A 20461-nucleotide genomic window follows, 5' to 3' on the forward strand; every position below is an offset into this window, starting at 1 on the left:
ATGCTATGTAATGTCAGCATTACACTGGATTTTATGAATTGATGGATTACATTTACTAGCATTACTGTACGTTCATATAATTGTCATTCATTACCATTACAATTAACATTACCCCTAGCCTGGTTCCTTGTCATGATCGGGAAATAGCGGAAAGGAATCCGTCGTCAATTCAGTTTGTAAATAGAGGACTACTAATTGGTATGAAAGATGTATATATCCACCCTTATATATGCACTAAAACTCCTGTAAATGATAATTAGCCCCAGCCTGTAGCACTTCCTTCGAATACCATACCTCTAGTAAATCTTCATAACATTTACCCCTCTCACCCTCATCAGCTGTTACCTGTGGAGTAAGTATCTGACAAACCTTAATGATATAAGTTTGCTTCTATTGTAGCTACTCATATGTCCACCCGACATGATGCTGTCAGTGGTGTACTTTGTTCATTAAGACCAGCTCCTGTCCCAAGAAGCTCGTTCACGACACTCATAAATCATTCCTTACATGTTGCTGTCACTGGTGTATCAAACTTACCTTTTTGATTGGTATCAGCACCTGCGTTAAGTAGCTCCTTCACTACACTTATATGTCCACCTTCATATGCTGCTGTCAGTGGTGTATTAATTACTCCTTGTTGATTAACATCAGCTCCGGCTTCTATAAGCTCCTTCACTACACTCATATATCCACCCTCACATGTTACTGTCAATGGTGTATCAAACTCACCTTGTTGATTGACATCTGCTCCGGCTTCTATAAGCACCTTCACTATATTCATATATCCACCCTCACACGCTGCTATCAGTGGTGTATCATCCTCACTTTGTGCATTTATATCAGCTCCGGCATCTATTAGCTCCTTCACTACGACTATATGCCCTATCCTACATGCTGCTTTAAGTGGTGTATCAATCTTACTTTGTAGATTGACATCAGCTCCGGCTTCTATAAGCTCCTTTACTACACTTATATGTCCACCTTTACATGATGCTGTAAGTGGTGTATCATACTCACCGTCCTGATTGATATCAGCTCCTGCTTCTATAAGCTCCTTCAATACACTAATATGTCCACCCTGACATGCTGCTGTCAGTGGTGTATTACACCAATTTTGCTGATTGATATTCGCTCCGACTTCAATTAGCACCTTCACTACACTCACATCTCCGATTTTACATGCTACTATCAATGATGTATCAATATAATCTTGTTGATTAATATCAGCTCCTGCTTCTATCAGTTCTTTCACTACACTCATATGTCCACCCTCACATGCTGCTATCAGAGGTGTATCATTCTCACCCTGCTGATTGATATCAGCTCCTGCTTCTATCAGCTCTTTCACTACACCTATATACCCATTCTCACATGCTGCTGTCAGTGGTGTATCAAACACACCTTGCAGATTGATATCAGCTCCTTCTTCTATAAGCTTCTTAACTACGCTAATATGCCCACCCTTACATGCTGCTATCAATGGAGTATCATTTTTACCTTGTTGATTGATTTCAGCTCCTGCTTCTATCAGCTCTTTCACTACACTAATATGCCCACCCTCACATGCTGCTGTCAGTGGTGCATTATAGTTTTCTTGATGGCCGATAATAGCTCCAGCTTCTATAAGATCTTTTTCTATACTCACATGTTCATTTCCACATGTTGCTATTAGTGGCGTATTATACTTATTTTGTTTATTGATATCAGCTCCAGCTTCTATTAGCTCCTTCACTACACTCAAATATCCACCCTCACATGCTGCTGTCAATGGTGTATTATACCCATCTTGAGGATTGATATCAGCACCAGCTTCTATAAGCTCCTTCACTACTCTCAAATATCCACCCTCACATGCTGCTGTCAGAGGTGTATGATACTTACCTTGTTGATTGACATCTGCTCCACCTTTTATTAGCTCTTTCGCTACACTCATATATCCAAACATACATGCTGCTGTCAGAGGTGTATTATACTCACCCTGTTGATTAATATCTGCCCCCTTTTCTATTAGCTCCTTTACAATTCTCACATACCCACCCTCACATGCTGCTGTCAGTGGTGTATTATTATCATATCCCCCTTGTTGATTGATATCAGCTCCGGCTTCTATTAACTCCATCACTAAACTAAAATGTCCACCCTCACATGCTACTGTCAGTGGCGAATCATACTTACCTTTCTGATTGATATCAGATCCGGCTTCTAAAAGCTCCTTCACTACACTCATATGTCCACCCTCACACGCAGCTGTCAGTGGTGTATTATAAAATATACATTGCGTATTGTTATTTATATTTTGTATATCGACATATTTGATTAATAGTCTGACAATCTCTAAATCTCCACTATAACAACTCAATAGAAATAAGCGGTCTTGTTCGGACACAATCTGTTTTTGATTTCTTGTATTGCTAATGGAGTTCCATAAACATGATTTGTCCGTTGCATTATCTATTTTATTGTTAAATCCACTCATTTGTGCTTCATAGATTACCTTTGAGCAAAATACATTCCTAAAAAGTTCAATCTCTGTTTCTTTGTGTAAATCAGTTTGTTTTAAGATATATTGTAAGATCGGAGTGTGGCCGTAGTATACCACCCAACTGATAACCCTCACACAGTATGGATTACTTCTTGTAACTCTCACATTCAGCAGCACATTCTGTCTGCGCCACTCCAAGCTCAACCCATCAGCTACTTTACTCACTACCTTGGACACGTCTTTCTGTTCTGACAGAAACAAAGACTTTAGCTCTTTGTAGGACTTTGTCTTTAACACCTCAATAAAAGCCTGACAAATACGGGGGTGTTTCAAAACATCATTCATAAAAACATCATACAGCTCCATATTTTCAATATCTCTGTACAAGCGCTCGGCTAACATTGGATACTGATCCTCTCTTAACCTAAGACAGAGATCAAAAGAATCCTGGCTTCTTTCACATTTTAATGTTTCATGCTCCTCACAACTGATTTTTTCATTCTCATGATGATTATCTTCAACCTTTGACTCTTTTTTACATTCTTGTACTTTAACATTATTAGCAATGTAATTACTGCTTATGTATTGCAAAACAAGATCTGGAAACTGAGAACCGAAATGATATGCAAGGTTTTCAAATAAAGAGTCATGAATAAATGTATACTCAGTACCACAGAGTTTTGTGTATGTTCCCTCCATAGCTGCCAATGCTTTTACAAATTTAAATGTATCAGTGTAACTTTCAACTTCACAACTATCTAGTACTTTTGATTTCATTTCCCGGAAAACGTTGTTCCCTGTGTTTTTCAATGTTTCTTTTGATAGTTTATTATCATTCAACATGCACAAGACCAATGTGGCATAGCATAAACTATTTTGCCTTTGCATTTCATTAAATTGTTCTAAAATACATTCAGCTGGACATGTAAAGAACCTTTCAACATTGTTACTAAATTTCTTCCCTTTAGAGTATAGTTTACACAACAGAGGAAACATACCCAATGTTTCTCCCAGTAATGCAGGGGACAACAAATCTCTTTCTAACCCATGTTTCTGAAGGATCGCTTTTTTATCTTCATCATTCAATGCATTGTCGGAACTATGCATCTTAATCGTGTTTTTTTCATTTGAGAAAAAAAATGATTTGTAACATTCATTAAACACGGCTTCCCTGCATGACATTAATACTTTTGTATTTCTATTGGAAGGATCTGAAATTCTTTTTTCATAGTCTATCAATAATTCTAACTTTTGTTTTTGCAGACCTAAAACACCTACCACATCATCAATGACAAAAACCTGAGGATGACGGGAGTCAGAATAATCTTCAATCTTCCTGATGTCTATAATTGGTACAACCTCGTACTCTTCCTTCTGGAGTATAAGGGCTATGTGATGAATCGTTGATGATTTTCCGGACCCTTGGACTCCAACAAATGTCATATAAGGTTGTCTCCTGACTTTGTTCAGCATTTCTTGGAAATTGTGAGTTTCACTGTAAACCTTATCTTCTTCTCTCCATTGTTTTAATTGTCTTTCATGAAGATCTGAAATATATTATACCCATCTTTGATAATACCTTTGATAAAATATGAATTTAAGAGCACAAAGAGGTAGAGCCAAGTTATGCATAAATGGCCCTGTACTTATATCAAATAATTAACCATCACCCTCTTTTCCATTTTATATGTCAAAATAAAGTAGACACTTGGTGCATTCATGTTGTATAATGGAATTTCGTTTTGAGAATCCAAATATTTGAAAACAGGCTTTGATAAATTGCAATGTTCTTGAAATTTGCAGAAAATATGCTTATTTGGCTACCTTCAGCAAAGAATTTAAATATGAGCACAGCCCACGATCTAAAAAATAAAACATGTTTTTTGATCTTCAGAAACAGAGCTTTCATTAAGTATTTGCATATTTTGGATCAGAGGTTGTGCTTTATATGAAATATTGAAAGAATTCCTCAATTTTAGGCCATTTTCAAAGGAATTTACACAATATGAGCAAAATGACGCATTTGATGACGTCATAATCAATTGACTATGTGAATAATTACGTCACAATTAATAGATACATGGTCATCAACACTCCAAGTAATAAATACTACAGTTGCAACCTAAACTGAGCGGTTTCGATTTTTCGGATATTCTCAGGGCCAAATAAGGCCCAACATGGATCCTGCTCTTTACCTTGAAATATTTACATCCACTGAATATTTTCTCCTTTATTTCTTAAGAAACCCCATTGCGTTCATCACTGCATAAACTACAGTAGGCATGTCGCCTGTACAGATTTCTTAATCAGTGGCTGTTCCATCAATGAAACGTATAAAGACGTTCGCATCATCAATACAATAATTAATCTTTTTAATCCTACTTTAATTGATTATTTAAACAGATATAAATATAAACAATAAAATGCTTTCTTTGTTTGTTATTACTGAAATGAACGGTCGCAGCTATTGCAGAAAAAAAATTACATAACCCGCGGGTTATGTATTTTTTCTGCGACCGTTCATTCCAGTAACAACAAACAAAGAAAGCATTTATTTGCTAAAATATACGAAAAGGGCCATGGGCATTACTAGTACTGGTCACTTGACAACTGTAAATCACGTTTTATTTGCAGGAACTAAATTTTTGCGTATTAACGCAAGACAATGAGTTCGCGAAATTCTGGCTTTTAAAAGTATTCCTTACGATTGTATAGAGAAAAACAACAATTCGTGAAAATTATGTCTCGCTAATAAAGAGTCAATGACTTTCTCGCGAAAATAAGGTGTCGCGAAAATTTAGTGATCCACAGTATATTGGGATGTTACATACAATACAAAGTACTGCAAGTACATACATGCACAACTGGACCTCTGCAAAATACCCCTGTGTAAGTATCTGAGAGGTGATCATAATTTGATTGAACATAGAATGAAAAAAATTAATTACTCATTGTATTCCTTTTATGAATGATTAATTAAGCCACAGTCCTACAAAGCATCAATACTAATACTTATGTAGAAATTTTTTTAATATTGAATTGAGGGGGAAAAATATTGCAACTATATATTACAGTATCTTTTTATGTTATATAACTTCTTGGAATTGATTATTGATTTATAATTTTAAAAAAAAGAAAAAGATAATCATAGTAAATGTAGTATATAATATCAATTTATCTTGATAACTTCATCCAAATTAATTATTTCTTAAAATGTTTGCCAACCAGTCACAATGTATTTAAATTTGACAGACTATCAATTGCCACTCCAAGTGAGATCAGACCTTTAATTCTCCAGCCTCAAAGCCAGAAATATAGTTTACATCTGCTTGATCAGAGCTAATCTAACAGCTCTCTAGAATTAAATTAATAATTAATCTGTAACCAGATGGATATATGCATGTATATAACGAACAGTATTCACACTCAAAAGTCCATACAAACAAAACAAATTAGGAGCAATGCAAACACGAACCTCTAAAACATCAGAGATGGGATCAGGTGTAAAGGAGGAGTGCAAATTTCCTATCGACCGGTTGCACCCGCCATGTGCTCTTTCTCGATCGAGAAAAAACGCAAAAATCCATCGAGCATTTTTGGTGCAAATAATAGCTTACCAATTAGTTAAGAAAATCCTCAGATGGCATTTGACTTAAGAAAGAAATTTTTCAAAATCATGTGTCAGTTTTGAATATTTTTAATATTCCACAGAGCAAAAATGAATTTTAACTTCAATATATTTTGGATTCCGATACTTTATAAAAACCCTTGCAAACAAAAATACATTGCAGGTTCAAGTAAATGTTAAGACAAACCTTTTTCGTTACTCCTAGTAGTGAAGGAAAATTTCAAGAATACTGTGCAACAATATATTCAAGACGTGGTGTGAATCAGATTTGGATACACAAAAATTCCAAAGAACTTTCGGAATCACAAGATTTTACCAAACTTCTTCTCAACTTAATGCACAATCATTCCCCACGATAAATTAAAGTCCACGCTTTTTTATATCATTGACAGCTACTTTTTCAGTAAAAATGGAACTCGTAAATTTACTTACCTGGTCATAGGTCATTTGCAAAATTATTTTGTTAAAACACATTCTGATTGCACACACAAGTACTCTTTAGTTGAAATCCAAAAGATGCTTGAGTTTCTGATTGACAATATCTATGTGGTTTTTTTGAGCCAAGTTACTGCATGATTCATGTGTTAAATTTGCAGGACTATCTACCATAATTTTCTTAATCCTACAAAAAAATTGATACAGTTTTAGAGGAATAAGATTTTCATGAATCCAGCCTTAGATACCCTTGAATCCAGTCTTATATACACCAATGCTTATTAGCATGATATGACATTTTGTGATTTGTGGTGTCTTGCAATGATTTCAAATGCCTTTGACGCAACGTATTATAGAATACATCACGGAAATAGAAGACAAAAATACCAATTGAGTATAAAAATCATGACAATATCACTGAATGCCTGGATACCTATCGTACTTTAACCTAAAATATATTTGTTGATCACTTGCAATTAGAAAATGCATTGCTGATATTCCAATTTGCTTTTTCTGCAAAAATATTGGAAACTTGACAATTTTCCCTACATGATATGATTAACTTTAATCTTTAACTTTATAGAAATACCGTGGATAAATTTACATACCTTCGTGGACTCAGAGATACTTTTAAGAGTTTTTTGATTACTTAACTGCTAGTTTTGTAAGCCTGAGGATTGTACTACGTTAATAATACCAATACCAACCGGAAGGGGATAATAAGCAAACTTCATTAATGAACCACCTAGAAAAATCAATCCTGTGTATACTAGTAACATCATTATTCTGGACATAAAGGTAAAAGGCAGCTAAATCATATGTTAATTAAGGTCATTTCTGCTGCAGTAGGAGATTTTATCTGCGGCTGTAGAACTACACATACATGTATTAGAGAATGATTAGTCAAGTGCATACATGTACATGTTTGTAAACATAGCAGATACCTACTACGTTTAAATTAGTTGATACATGTATAATTCACTGTATATAATCATGATTTTAAATGTATATTTATTTATTAATCCAACTTTTATTGGCCTCATGTAAGTTTGTTGATAAATTGTGTCAAATTGATATTTTAATATATTGTCTGCTATGGGACGAAAGAGTCAAATTATTTGGTAGCAGTTTCTTGTGCAATCTTGGTCTATTTTGGTTTCCTCGAGATGTTTTCATAAGTCTACGACTGTACTGGGAGAGCACTGTTACAACGCACTTTTAAAAGTTACGCACTTTGAAAATTTTTTCCAAAGTGCGTTAAATTTTAGACCTAATCAACGCACTTTGAAAAAATAAATTTCTTTTCAAAGTGCGTTGAAATCGATCATAATAACGCACTTTGAAAAAAAATGTGTATGTCTTCGTCAAAGTTCTTGAAAATCTTATGTGTGATAAATGATTGAGCCTTTGAATAAATTTTCGGTAATAAGGTCACTTCCGGATGTGAAAGTGAGCGATTATGATTTTTCCATACTTTGAAATTCGGAACATTTATCAGCCAAACAGCAAAGAACTCTTTTACATCACTGACCCCGTGTCTTAATTTATATCGCGCATACTAGATTATTGAACTCTTCCGAACTGTGGCTGAGTTTTGGAAATTTACAACTACAAATACTATAAATTTTAAATGTTTTCAAATGTAATGAAATTGAAAAATGTTTTTTGCCTCTATTGATAAACAATGTCTTCAGAATGTATTTCATAAAATATTTTGATCATTTTTTTTGCGGGAATTTTTCCTTGATGATTTTTTTTCTCTCAGAGAAGTGATTAGGTCGAAACACTGTTTGGTCTTGGTAACTGTTATGGAGAGTTGATAAAATCAGCTCCCAAAATTGGTGTCTCGATTGATATATATTTTTTGGCCTGTTTCTAAAATATTTAAAAATTATAAACTTTCTATGATGTTATAAATTTTATCTTTTTGTTCCCATATATATTAATCTATACACATTTTTATCACGCAAAATTCAATTATTATGAAAATTTACAACAAATTGCGGTTCGACTTATTCAATTTACTTATATAAAAATGACTTAAGTTGTTATTTTCAAGTCTTTTTTTAACAAGAAAACATTGCTCAGTTGTTTCAAAATCACTTCGACACAAATATTCCTAATAGTAGGATATAGCTAAATGTCAAGATAATTTAGATTACACTAAGCAGTTAAAAAATTACAATTTCCATGATCAAGGGCAAGAAAATTTAGTTCGCGAAGAACAAGATTACTTAGTTTAGAAATTACAATTCATGACAAGATAATTAAGTTGTCAAATTATAATCGGGAACAAGATAATTAAGTTAACAAATTAACAACAATTCTTTTTATAAGTCAGTAAATCAATAGAAGATTTTTTTATTTATCTTTTAAGCTTTGATTCTTCATCCATGTCTAATACCTCGGGTAAAATACAGAAAAGTTAACCCCAAGCACGTCAATGTTTAAGGTAAAAAAAAAAGAGAATATGATCATTCTCATCAATTCAGTTAATATCAACGAAACACGATTAGGACGAAAACACCATTATTCAAATCAGGTGCCAAATGAGGAATGAGAGATATCAAAATGCATGTTGTTAAACACCAAAATTTCAAATGTTAAAGAGATATGCTTAAAACCTAAGATTTCGGCTTCTTTTTAATTCAAATTAACTAAACATCTTAAACATCATAAAAAGCATATTTTTCTAATATTTTTCTTCTTAAATAAATGTATGCTGTGTACATATGTACAAACCCTTAACATTTGGCGGGATAACATACTGTAGTTCCTCGATTTTATCTGAAAAAAAAATCGGAAAAAAATTTAGCTTTCAATTTATAGAGTTCTTAATTTAAAAAAAAGATTACAACTCCAAGCTCAATGTCATTATTTAATTACATTTTTTGAATACAGGGCTATAAGGAATGCAACAGAGATTACTTAATACTACATAAAAGGAACCAAGACTTCTGACAATTCCATGTTAGACACAAATGTTGTGTTTTTCCTTGCAACTGGTGGTACCAAAATATACTGATATATTTTTATTTAGCTACTTATCACTTAAATGTTTAAAGCTATAACAAAATTTAATATTATTACTAGAATGAATTTTCATGAATGATGGTCATATGATAATCAAGAAAATAATAGTGCATTCAAATTATTGGTATTTTCGAGAGAAAAAAAACCTAAGAGCCTTCTATCATTCAATATCTGTTGTTAACTCATATTGTAAAGCAGTGGATAAAACTATTCTTCAGTATTTAGTTTCGCAGATTAGGTCCTTTTAACACTTGGTAATTTTCTAAAACAAATTTTGAAGATAAATCACTTAAAATTTTATTTGTGTTTTTTGTACTGCTTTTATTGAAAGACAAGAAATTCTTTGTTCGATATCTTTCCCTATTTTTTTTCTAAATTACATTTTTGTCGATGTCTATTAGTTCTATATTTAGGGTATGAGTTCTGAACGATCCTGGTATCATTATCTTTCAAATTTAAGTAGAATGCTTATTGCTCACTATAACCATGTAATCATTAGTAGTTTCCGTTGAACAGGAGTAAGGGTGATTTTTTTTTCTAATATGTAATATGCATTTTCAACATCATATCTGACTGATAAGTATGACTACCCATTAAAGTACTGTAGACGTACTTTTTTCCACGGGGTCATAATTCCGCGTAATCTCAATTTCTGTTTAATCCACGGGTAGAAATTACGCGGATTTCTTAGACTGTCACTATATGCCTTACAGTATATTAAGTACGCTGGGACAAACTTCTAAGGAAAATTTGTAACCGCGTACATAGCGTAAATTAATACCACGCGGAAAAGAGTACTTCTAAAGTAATTCAATCAGCTTGACCAATTGATGTCCAGTAATAAAAAAAATGTTTTCAAAGTTGGCATTTTAATTAAAATATTTATATGTTTGGTCAAAGCTTAGAATTGCAATCCAATTGATCGAATTTTTTTCAGTCTTCCTTGATATCCTTCCTAGGATATGGAACGTAAAAATAAACGAATATGTACGATCGAAGGAATACAGACAATGTTTACCTAATTAAACTTAAACTCACCTGTGTGACTTTTAACCGTTTTGCACAATTCATCAATAAGTAAAAGCTTATCAATGTATTTGGCCTCTATTTCCGGATCCATGGAACATGTTTTTATATCGTTCACAGCATCTTGGTAAACAGTGGAAGTCCCCAGATTTTGCTCTAACTCAACAGTAATATTGTAAATGTTTTGCCATTCCCGTTTAAAATCTGAATCTGAAAGAGAGAAATCTGCTGCATGTCCATAGTACTTGTTTCTAGATAGTCTGATTCTTTCTGTGTTGGCAGATAAACTTTTGTCTGAGGGATCGGGAATTTCTCCCCAACCTTGTATGTGTGGAGTTATTTTACACACGTTACGTAGAAGAATGTACAACAAAGTAATATCAAAATCTGAATAATCTCCCCCATATTGTTTATTTGGTAGGGGAAAGATAAGATCAATTTGTTGTTTATTTAGAGGACTATTCTGTTTTTTCTTTTTTAGATCATCAATCCAAGTTTTGACAGTTTTTGATAAATTGGACGGTGGAATTTTTCTTCTGAGAATATCACGCAACAGATCTGTGCATGGACCAAGGATTAGTCTTGCAACCCGGGCAAGATTTGTGGTTTCTGGAGTAGACTTGTACTTTGATGACGTTGTTTTATTGACATTTCTCGTCGTTGAAAATAACTGTAAATAAAATAGTTAAAAAGGTTATATAAATTTATTCTACCTGACTCGTTTAATTATGAGTATCAGTAAAAGCGCAAAATTGACCCATAAGACTCGACTTTTGTTGGTGTTTTGTTTTATACATTAATATTGTTATAATCTTGTTTGGAATTTTTTCTTCGTAATTTCATTCATTTTTTATTCCCATAGATAGTTTTTAATGATTTACTAACTGAAGCATTAATATTGCTGAGTTTGGCTTTCAGCTATTTGGCAACGTACTTTGAAAAAATTACGCATTTTAAGTAAAATTTTTTTCAAAGTGCGTTAAAATTGGGACAGAATCAACGCACTTTGAAAAAAATTTTCAAAGTGCGTTAAATTTGGGACCAACTCGACGCACTTTCAAAAATAATTTTAAAGTGCGTTAAGAGTCTACATCAATATATTTTACCAATTACACACTTAACGCACTTTGAAAAAAAATTCATAATTTCGTAATGGAAAGATTTTATTTGATATTTATCTTTAATAAAAAACTAACCTAAACCTAACCTCAAAAAAGAATTGATTTACTCCCGTCGAAAAGAGGAGAAGACGGTTATAAGATCCCTCAGTCCAAATCTTTATCTCTCCAATACATAGGTGTCGGTAACAAACGGGGGAGGGGAGCAAAAAACCCAAAAAGGGTAAGCTGCATTTTCAAGCTTATACGATGTATATATCTTACCAAAATAAGTGGGGGCTTACCCCCCTCCCGCTTTTTTTCAAAGTGCGTAATTTTTCATAGTGCGTTGTAACATAGCTTAACTGCTATGGTTTTGAACCAAGAATTAGCGTACTAGAGAATAACAAGTGATTTATTTGAAAACCTATAGTATGTAAGATACATTTATTTGGTACATATGTATGCATTTTACGTACAAGCGTTCCATTTCCACAAACAATTGATTAGTGATATGATACTTTAGACAAGTGAAAACTAGCCAATAACTAACCTGATAGTCCCTTGTCCTTTTCAATAGAAAAAAGACCAACAAACACAATGCTGTGACTATGACTGCCATTTGCCCAAAGTCGTACAAACAAAATTGTATCCACATAGAGTACATCTTAGCATGTGCTCCAAGAATCAAACTGACTGACTGCAATAAAAGTATAAAAGATGTAAAGGCAATAAGGATCGATCTTTAAAAAATCTAATTACCCTGTATTGTAGATGCAGACAAGAACTATGTGAAACCTGTTGACATACTTGAACTATGGTCACATCCAGTGTCACTATAGTACAGTCCGGTCAGTATACCTCACGAAAAGGATTTATAGGGCTCGGGGGCAATAGTAACATTAATACAAAAATCTATCAAAAAGGTTGTGTAACTGAGGTCAAGGATATAACTCATGTAGTAAATTCTTAAACTGTGGCATTCAAAAAAACGTGTAAAACTCGTTTTGTTTTAGATTGCAATATCAATCAATATATACATAGATTGATTTTCCTTTCAAAATAAAACACACAAAAGTTTCTAGCGATATTTTAGACGAAGGTGACTTTTTATTTAGGTTTGATCTGAAGTAAGCATATCATCATATATATATTGAAGATCATAGTAAATATCACATTTTACATGAAAATATTTATTGGTATGTTATTTATATTGTTTGTAAAAATATGATCCTTTGTTACGGCCCCTCTATTCTCCTGGGGGGAAGTGATTTAACATAAGTTTCACAATTTCAAGCACAAAGGTTTTTGAGAGGATTTTTAAATGATGCCAATAATTTTTCACGAAATCAGAATTATCTCCCATTGGAAGAAAGCATTCCTCTTCATTTGAACAAATTTAAATCCCCTTTACCCAGTCAAATTGGAAAAAAATACTTTCAGTCGTTCTTGAGAAGAAGATGAAAATGTGAAAAGTTTACGAACACGAAAACGACGACAAAAAATGACGAAGTTTTAATGAGAAAAGCACGCTTTAGCTTTTTGCATTTTTAAGTCACCTGAGTGACATATAGCTATCCGTTTTCGTCCATCGTCGTGCGTCGTGCATTAACATTTGAACTTTTTCAGTTTCTTCTCTGCCATCAGTCAACCAATTACAACCAATTTATTGCATAAAGCATCTTTAAGCTCCCCCCGGGGCCTAAGAGGTAGGGCAAAAACCACTAAAATTAATGCAATCTTTACAAATATTCTTCCTTCCTCCTTGACATCAAGCAGTCAAATTGTATGCATGATTGTAATCAGCATTAAGTCCTCAAACCAAAGAACCTGGTTCACTTGTCGCAAAATTCGGCCCCGTGTCAAAAATATCAATATTCCTCTAAGTTCTTCTAAAGAGTGTATATTTTTATGAAATTATCAATATATACCTGTACAGAGCTTTATTTATGTTTTACATAGCTGTAAAGGTAGCATTGTTTACGTTAACGTTGCGATATTTTGACGTTGATTTATGCGACGTCATAAACAAGAATGGGATACAGGATATTTCAAAATAAATCCAGCTAGCATGCATTTTTCATTTTGAACGTTCATTAAATTTCATTCACAAACGTAACGCGATATTTTTGTTCTACACTGATATAGCATACGATACTTACTAGATTCATTTTCCATAATTAATAGCAAATCTATGAATCAATTGGTATGTTTGGATTTGATTTTGTAAAAGAATCGTGTTTAGAGAAAAGTTGTGCATTTGGAGAGTTTTCATGTGTTCGCGGACTGATACCATGAGATTCATACCGCTACAATATTTTAAAGAACTTTAAATATTAAAAAAACTGTACTTGTAAATGTTGAAAAAATCAACTTGATTCTTTAAACATTTAACTATTTCATCGTTAGTGGATGACCCTGCTCTATATGTCGCCCTTTAAATTGCTTAATGGCAACGTCATTGCTTCTCTATCTTTTCTCCTTCTGCCTCAATACACTTTTCTTAAAATAACGAGATATCATCGTATTGATAAATTTTTATTGAAACTGATATTGTTAATATGAGTTTAAAATTTTATAAACAACTGATTTCAAAACACAACATTGAAGATTGAGCAACGATGAAGAAGAATGATCCTCAGTCAATTATTTTGCTCGTTGAATTTCAATTTCTACCGTTGCGAGTAATTTTACTTTTCAACAACGTATAACTGACTTTGGACACTCGCACAGCGATTCAGCACAAAATTATCTCTACTCTACCTTAATCATTTGTTGTTTTGATTTTTAAAAAAATAAATAAAAATCGTCATCTGGACTAATTTTGTCTTGCTCCTTTCGGCGAATTTCGGCAAATTTTGATATTTCTAAAGGATATGTAATTTTTTGACCAAAAAAAACCCACACCGTCCTTTTTTCCAGGGTTATATTTTCCAGTAAGATTATATTAGTTTACGGTCAGAAGAACTGAGAAATTGTGAATTTGACAACACATCAATAAATGACATTGATTATTAGATGACAAATGATCACATTTAAAAATGTGTTTCCCCTACCATTATAAAAATAAGTCGTTATTTGTATTGCTTGGTTATACCAATGTTTATTAAAACATTTTTATAAGATTTATTCAAAGATATAAGCCGTATACCGTATAGTTAAAATGTTGAAAGAAAAGAATTATGTTGTTATACCATTAAGAATTTGTTCCTGTACAAATCTATATGAAAAAAATCTAACATATATAATGTTTTACTGAGTGTGAATAAAAAAAATCGATGTTTGACTGCAGAGTGAGATGTTGGACCTGTCGATGAAATGTTAGACCGCTTACGTCACATAATAGGCGGATCTTAATGTCGCATTCGTTGGTGATAAACTGTGACGGAATGAAGTTTACATCACGGAAGGCAGTACAAGATACATGCATGTAAATAAATAGTAAAAGGTATAACAAAAATTTATTGACAGTATTCTCGGGCAAAATGCGTTCCGTATGCAGTAGTTTATCGCTGCGATTCAGCGCTGAAGTTCTAAAGACGGTCGTAATAACCAACAGGACGTAGCAACGGGGGGGGGGGGGGCACTTTTTCCCCAACATTACCTCTACTATAGAAAATGTTCATTAAAAGGATGGTTGTCCCTCCCCCCACCCCACTTTGTAACATAGTATAGTGATATCAAGGAAGTGTAGGGAAAAAAATGGAAGCGAAAGTAATTTTGCTTTGAAAAAGTTGACCACTACCCCCTTCCCCCACGGAATAGGATTTTCGAGTTTGGGCAACTTTTAATTTTCCGTTTTTTTTTTTTTTTTTTTGCTTGTAAAATTTTTCAGGTAAGTAAAATATATTTTTTCTCCGCCCCCCCCCCCCCCCACATTCAAAAACGATGCTACGTGCCTGACCAAATTTGGAAACGACTAAAATGATTATAATTGCCGTTGTTATAGAAAATGATTTAGTGTGCATGTAGCTGAAGACCTATGCTCACTGGTCTGGGGAAAAAAATGGAATGGACCACCGTCACCATAAAACTACATTCAATTCTGCAGTTAGTGTGCATGTCGGTGTGGCTCGCCGGCTTTTGGCCTTCTTGTCTTTCTTATTTTATTTTTAAAAACAATATTCCAACAGCGAATTCGAAGTAAATTCATGTTATCATAATTATGTCAGGTTTCCTGAAAAAAAATGTAGAGTTTTGTTCTAATACATGCAGATATGTTACTATTATCTACGTGATACGCGTATTGAACAGACCGAATTTCCAACGATGATTTACACGTGTTACATATAACCTTCACATTTTCACAATGTCAAGGTTTTGTGTTATCGTTCTTCTTCATGACGTTGTATACGAGAGGTGAAATTTCACAAAAAAAATTGAGATGTGTAGGTATATCGGTTGGTACATAGATGAGCTAAATATTTGTACATTAATTCACCCTGTAGTAAACAAGGAGAGAAAGGTACATGTCCCACACGGTTTATTTAAGGAATAACCGAAGGCGATTATGCATAAAATTATCACGCAAGCCAATCGATTGATCATTGTCATAAATTGAAAAAAATCTGACAGTTATTCATTATTTCATTTTGTATAATGTGAAACAGCAACTTCCATGGAGCAGATTAAAAACATAAAACAAAACAAACTTTGAACCTCTTTCCTTCCTATATATCTTTTACACAGTGTATTTTACAAGGTATTCTTGAACGTTGCATCCCCCCCCCCCCCCGCCCCCCGTCATCATTTTTGATAGTATGCTTTATCAGTTTTGCGCTTGAAAAATAATATCAAAGAATGGAACAAGATGCAGCCCCCTCGGAAGACAGATCACTAAAATGTATTTTTAAGGGGGGGGGGGGTCATATCAGATATATAATAAAATTGATATATTTTACATGTTCTATGGCGGACATATGTAATGAGGTGAGAACAATAACATTATTTGAAATGTTTAACTCACTTTGTCATAAAAACACGTGTTTAAGTCCGAAGCACTAATAATCATTGATAAGCAAAATACAGCTGAACATTCAGTTCAATGATAATTATGCGTATATTTTTTTTTACATAACAAAAAAGTTAAGAGAGAGAGAGCGAGAGAGAGAGAAGTAAAAAGTTGAGGTTGGAAGAGTATCATTATGTTTATCGTTAAAATAAAACATCAAGTAAAACTTCACCATTTATTTAGAAGGTAGAGGGTAGAATGAATGAATTAAAAAAATTTTTGACATGAAAAAATATATAATTAACGTAAACTGAGAATATAATACAAGTTAAGGACATATACGAGCCCTTTCGAAACTTTACACTTTTACACAGGTATCTCATTACAAGTACATGTACCTATAGAGACAATCGATTGATTGATTGGTTGATTGATTGTAAACTTGTAGTTTAATGTCTTTTTGGAGAATATTTCACTCATATGGAGACACCACTACTAGCCGGTTGAGAGCTGCAAAGAGGTAGAGCCACTTTGGGCCTTATTTGACCCTGAGAATTTCTGAAAATGAAAAACTGCTCAGTTTAGGTTGCAAATGCAGTATTTATCACTTGGACTGTTGGTGACCACGTATTTATTAATTGTGACGTAATGTCACATCTAGTCAATGCATTATGACGTCATAAAATGCGTCATTTTCCTCATATCCTGTAAATTCCTTTGAAAATGACCTAAAGTTGAAGCATTTTTTCAATATTTCATATAGAGCACAACCTCTGATCCAAAATATGCCAATTCATAATGAAAGGCCTATTTCTGAAGATCAATAAACATGTTTTATTTTTTGGATCGTGGGGTGTGCTCATATTTTAATTCTTTGCTGAAGGTAGTCAAATAAGCATATTTTCTGCAAATTTCAAGAACATTGCAATTTCTCAAAGCCTGATTTCAAATATTTAGATTCTCAAAACGAAATTTTATTATAGAACATGAAAGCACCAAGTGTCTACTTTATTTTGATATATGAAAATGGAAAGAGGGTGATAGTTAATTAATTGATATAAGTACAGGGCCATTTTATGCATAAGATGGCTCTTGCTCTTTTGTCTTATGCTCGGCACTTAGTCAGGGTCATTGAGCAATCGGATCACACTCACCCTTTTCCGTAACCGATAAAAAGTTATTTGTGGTTACGGAAATGGCCGAGTAGTTACGATTGGGTCATTGAGCAGTGAGGTATTTTTTTTTCGTGCCAGCATCTCGGTTTATACGATCTCGTTCGAGCTGAAGAACCGGTCTCCACGACCCACAATGGATTCGAACCCGCGACGTAAGGATCAATTCTTTACTTCGCAACTCTAGAGCATAATGCTCTAACCACTGCAATACGCTGGTAATTTTCGATAAATACCTGTAATTTCTTAGCAAATATTTAAAAAGCGTGTCAAAATATGGATTTAAGTTTTGCAGATGCACGCCAAATAGGCAATGCTTTCTTGGAAGACATGCAAACTTTGTGATTCTTGACAATTAAAAGTATCTTAAAATTGTCTATCCTATTACATTTTGTTATCACAAGTATATACGCTGTATTTCTTATGCTTCAGATTATATTGCACAAAGGACTAACGTTATAGATCTATATTTTATCAAAAATATTACACCCCATTGTGACGTCATTATTTTTAAAAATGACGTACATGTATTTCTTTTCTTATTTTATCGATAATACTTTATAGACAAAAGCATTGCAACTAAATATATGAAATAACATTACTTGATGTTCATAATATTGATGTGAAGACTTTATCCTATAAAATTACGATTTTTCAGCGATACCTGGCGAGTTATAAAACGTGTTATAGCAACATTCTGTCTCATTCATGGGTTTTGGTGGTGTAAAAATGAACACATTTTTAAAAAATAAACATAGTCCGCAAAATAACACCATCGTAATTTTTTGCATAAAGAATGCTTTTAAATCAATGTTTCAACTGAGAAAATTTGAAAGTGGTGTTATGATGCGGACCTATTGAAAATTGCTTTTAAGTAGTTGATTTTTAACGATTTTTCCGGAAATACGCATTCCATGCATGTTTTGACCGCCATAAAATAGTAAAACGGGACACATTATAAAAAGTTTGGTTTATATTTTAAGAAAGCACATACCCAACATTTATTTCCACTATAAAGTTTTGATACAGTTGAAACTTAAATTTGGGGAAATTCTCAGGGCCAAATATAACTAGTGCTAATTGTAACGGGGACCGTTACAGATGTTCCCCAAACGCTCCCCAACTTCCTTTTGGTGCCATATTCCCTGTAATCTCTATCAAATAAGAAATACTTTATGGAATTTAGACTTAATCAAAGTCTTCCCAGAAAAATACAAAATATTTTTAAAAATAGGCATTGCACGCGTGTTCATGTGCGTAACGACCATATTATCTTGTCTACACTATCTAAAATTTTAATATACTTAATATCAAAGCATTTAATCCAAAAGTATTAAAAAATACACTCATTCGAGTGTATTTTTAATTTTACTCATTTCACGTGCACGCACGTGCAAGTACGTGCATAATGACTACACTTTCTTTTAGTAGTCCCTTATATTTATCTATGTTCCAAATCCCATCATGTTTGGTTGAAAAACAAAGGAGTTACAGCCATTTGAAGTTTCAGCCAATCAGATTGCAGCACACATGCATGCGCGTGATTTCATAAATTTTTATCTTTATCGTATTGAAGGGTATCTAAATGAATGACTATATTTTAAAATTCCAAACATTTCGTCAAAAAACAAAGGAGATATAGCCATATAAAGTTTCAGCCAATCAGATTGCAGCACACGTGCATGCGCGTGATTTCATGATTTTTTTTTCTATATCATATTTTAGGATATCCTAATGCATGACTATGTTTTAAATTTTAAAGCATTTCGTCAAAAAACAAAGAAGATATAGCCATTTAAAATTTCAGCCAATCAGATTGCAGCACGCGCGCATGCGCAAGCTTTCATGAAAATTTTTACATATCATGCTGTAGGTCTTCATAATGTAGGACTATGTTCAAAATTTCAAAAGATTATGACAAGAAACAAGAAAGATATTGAGACTTTAGTTTCAGCCAATCAGAGCAAAGCGCACGTGCATGCGCGTGAGATCTTGCTATTTTGACCATGCCATCTTGTCTATACTACTAATGTATCCTTATATTATGAGTTTCAAAAAAAAATCATCAAAAAAAAGAAAAGTTATAGCAATATCCATGATATTGGTCATTTCTCGTGTTGCACGTGCGCGCTCTTGCAAGCACGTGCGCGCAAAATGACCTTCGTTGGGCAAATCTACATAACATGTCTACTGACCCTAAAAACATTTTACCTTAGTCGGATGTGTAGTTTACAAGATCACTCGTGGACAAAATTTTCCCAGGAATAATAATAATAATAATAATAATAATAATAAGAAACAGAGTAAAAACAATACGTTCCCCAACTTCGTTTGGGGAACATAATAAGAAGTGAATTTTGTTCTTATGAAATTCATGCCTCCGGATTCAGGGGTTTTAGTGCTAGGGCTCGGTTATATTGACAATATAGTTAAAATGCATTATTTCTTTGAAAGTTTTATTATCTGCTCATGGGCATTAAAAAAACTAACCAAGTACATATTAATGTTGAATAAGACTGCCTCTTCCAAAATTGTGAATTTCATGGTCCCAATGTTAGGGGTTCTTAGGTGATAGGGCGGGACTGTATAGATTATATAGTGAAATGCATTATTTCTTTGAAAATATTCTTTGCTCCT

The 20461-nt window shown here is 33.3% G+C and overlaps 1 protein-coding gene across 1 annotated transcript in view; it reads right to left on the reverse strand.

Moving 5' to 3' along the window:
• Positions 1 to 496: 496 nt before the first annotated feature.
• The window catches only part of LOC134259395 (uncharacterized), a 28082-nt gene continuing 8117 nt past the window's right edge, over positions 497 to 20461 (reverse strand). The window contains exons 2-5 of the mRNA XM_062741980.1: positions 12255 to 12401; positions 10617 to 11274; positions 9288 to 9332; positions 497 to 4029 (exon numbers count right to left, since the gene is read on the reverse strand). Coding sequence (XP_062597964.1) covers positions 497 to 4029; positions 9288 to 9332; positions 10617 to 11274; positions 12255 to 12368 — 4350 coding nt within the window. The 5' untranslated portion in view covers positions 12369 to 12401. The remainder of the gene's footprint in view (positions 4030 to 9287; positions 9333 to 10616; positions 11275 to 12254; positions 12402 to 20461) is intronic.

Source organism: Saccostrea cucullata, unplaced genomic scaffold, assembly GCF_032062105.1.
Source record: "Saccostrea cucullata isolate Sc308-1 unplaced genomic scaffold, CSIRO_AGI_Scuc_v1 ctg5420, whole genome shotgun sequence".
Classification (NCBI taxonomy): Eukaryota; Metazoa; Mollusca; class Bivalvia; order Ostreida; family Ostreidae; genus Saccostrea; species Saccostrea cuccullata.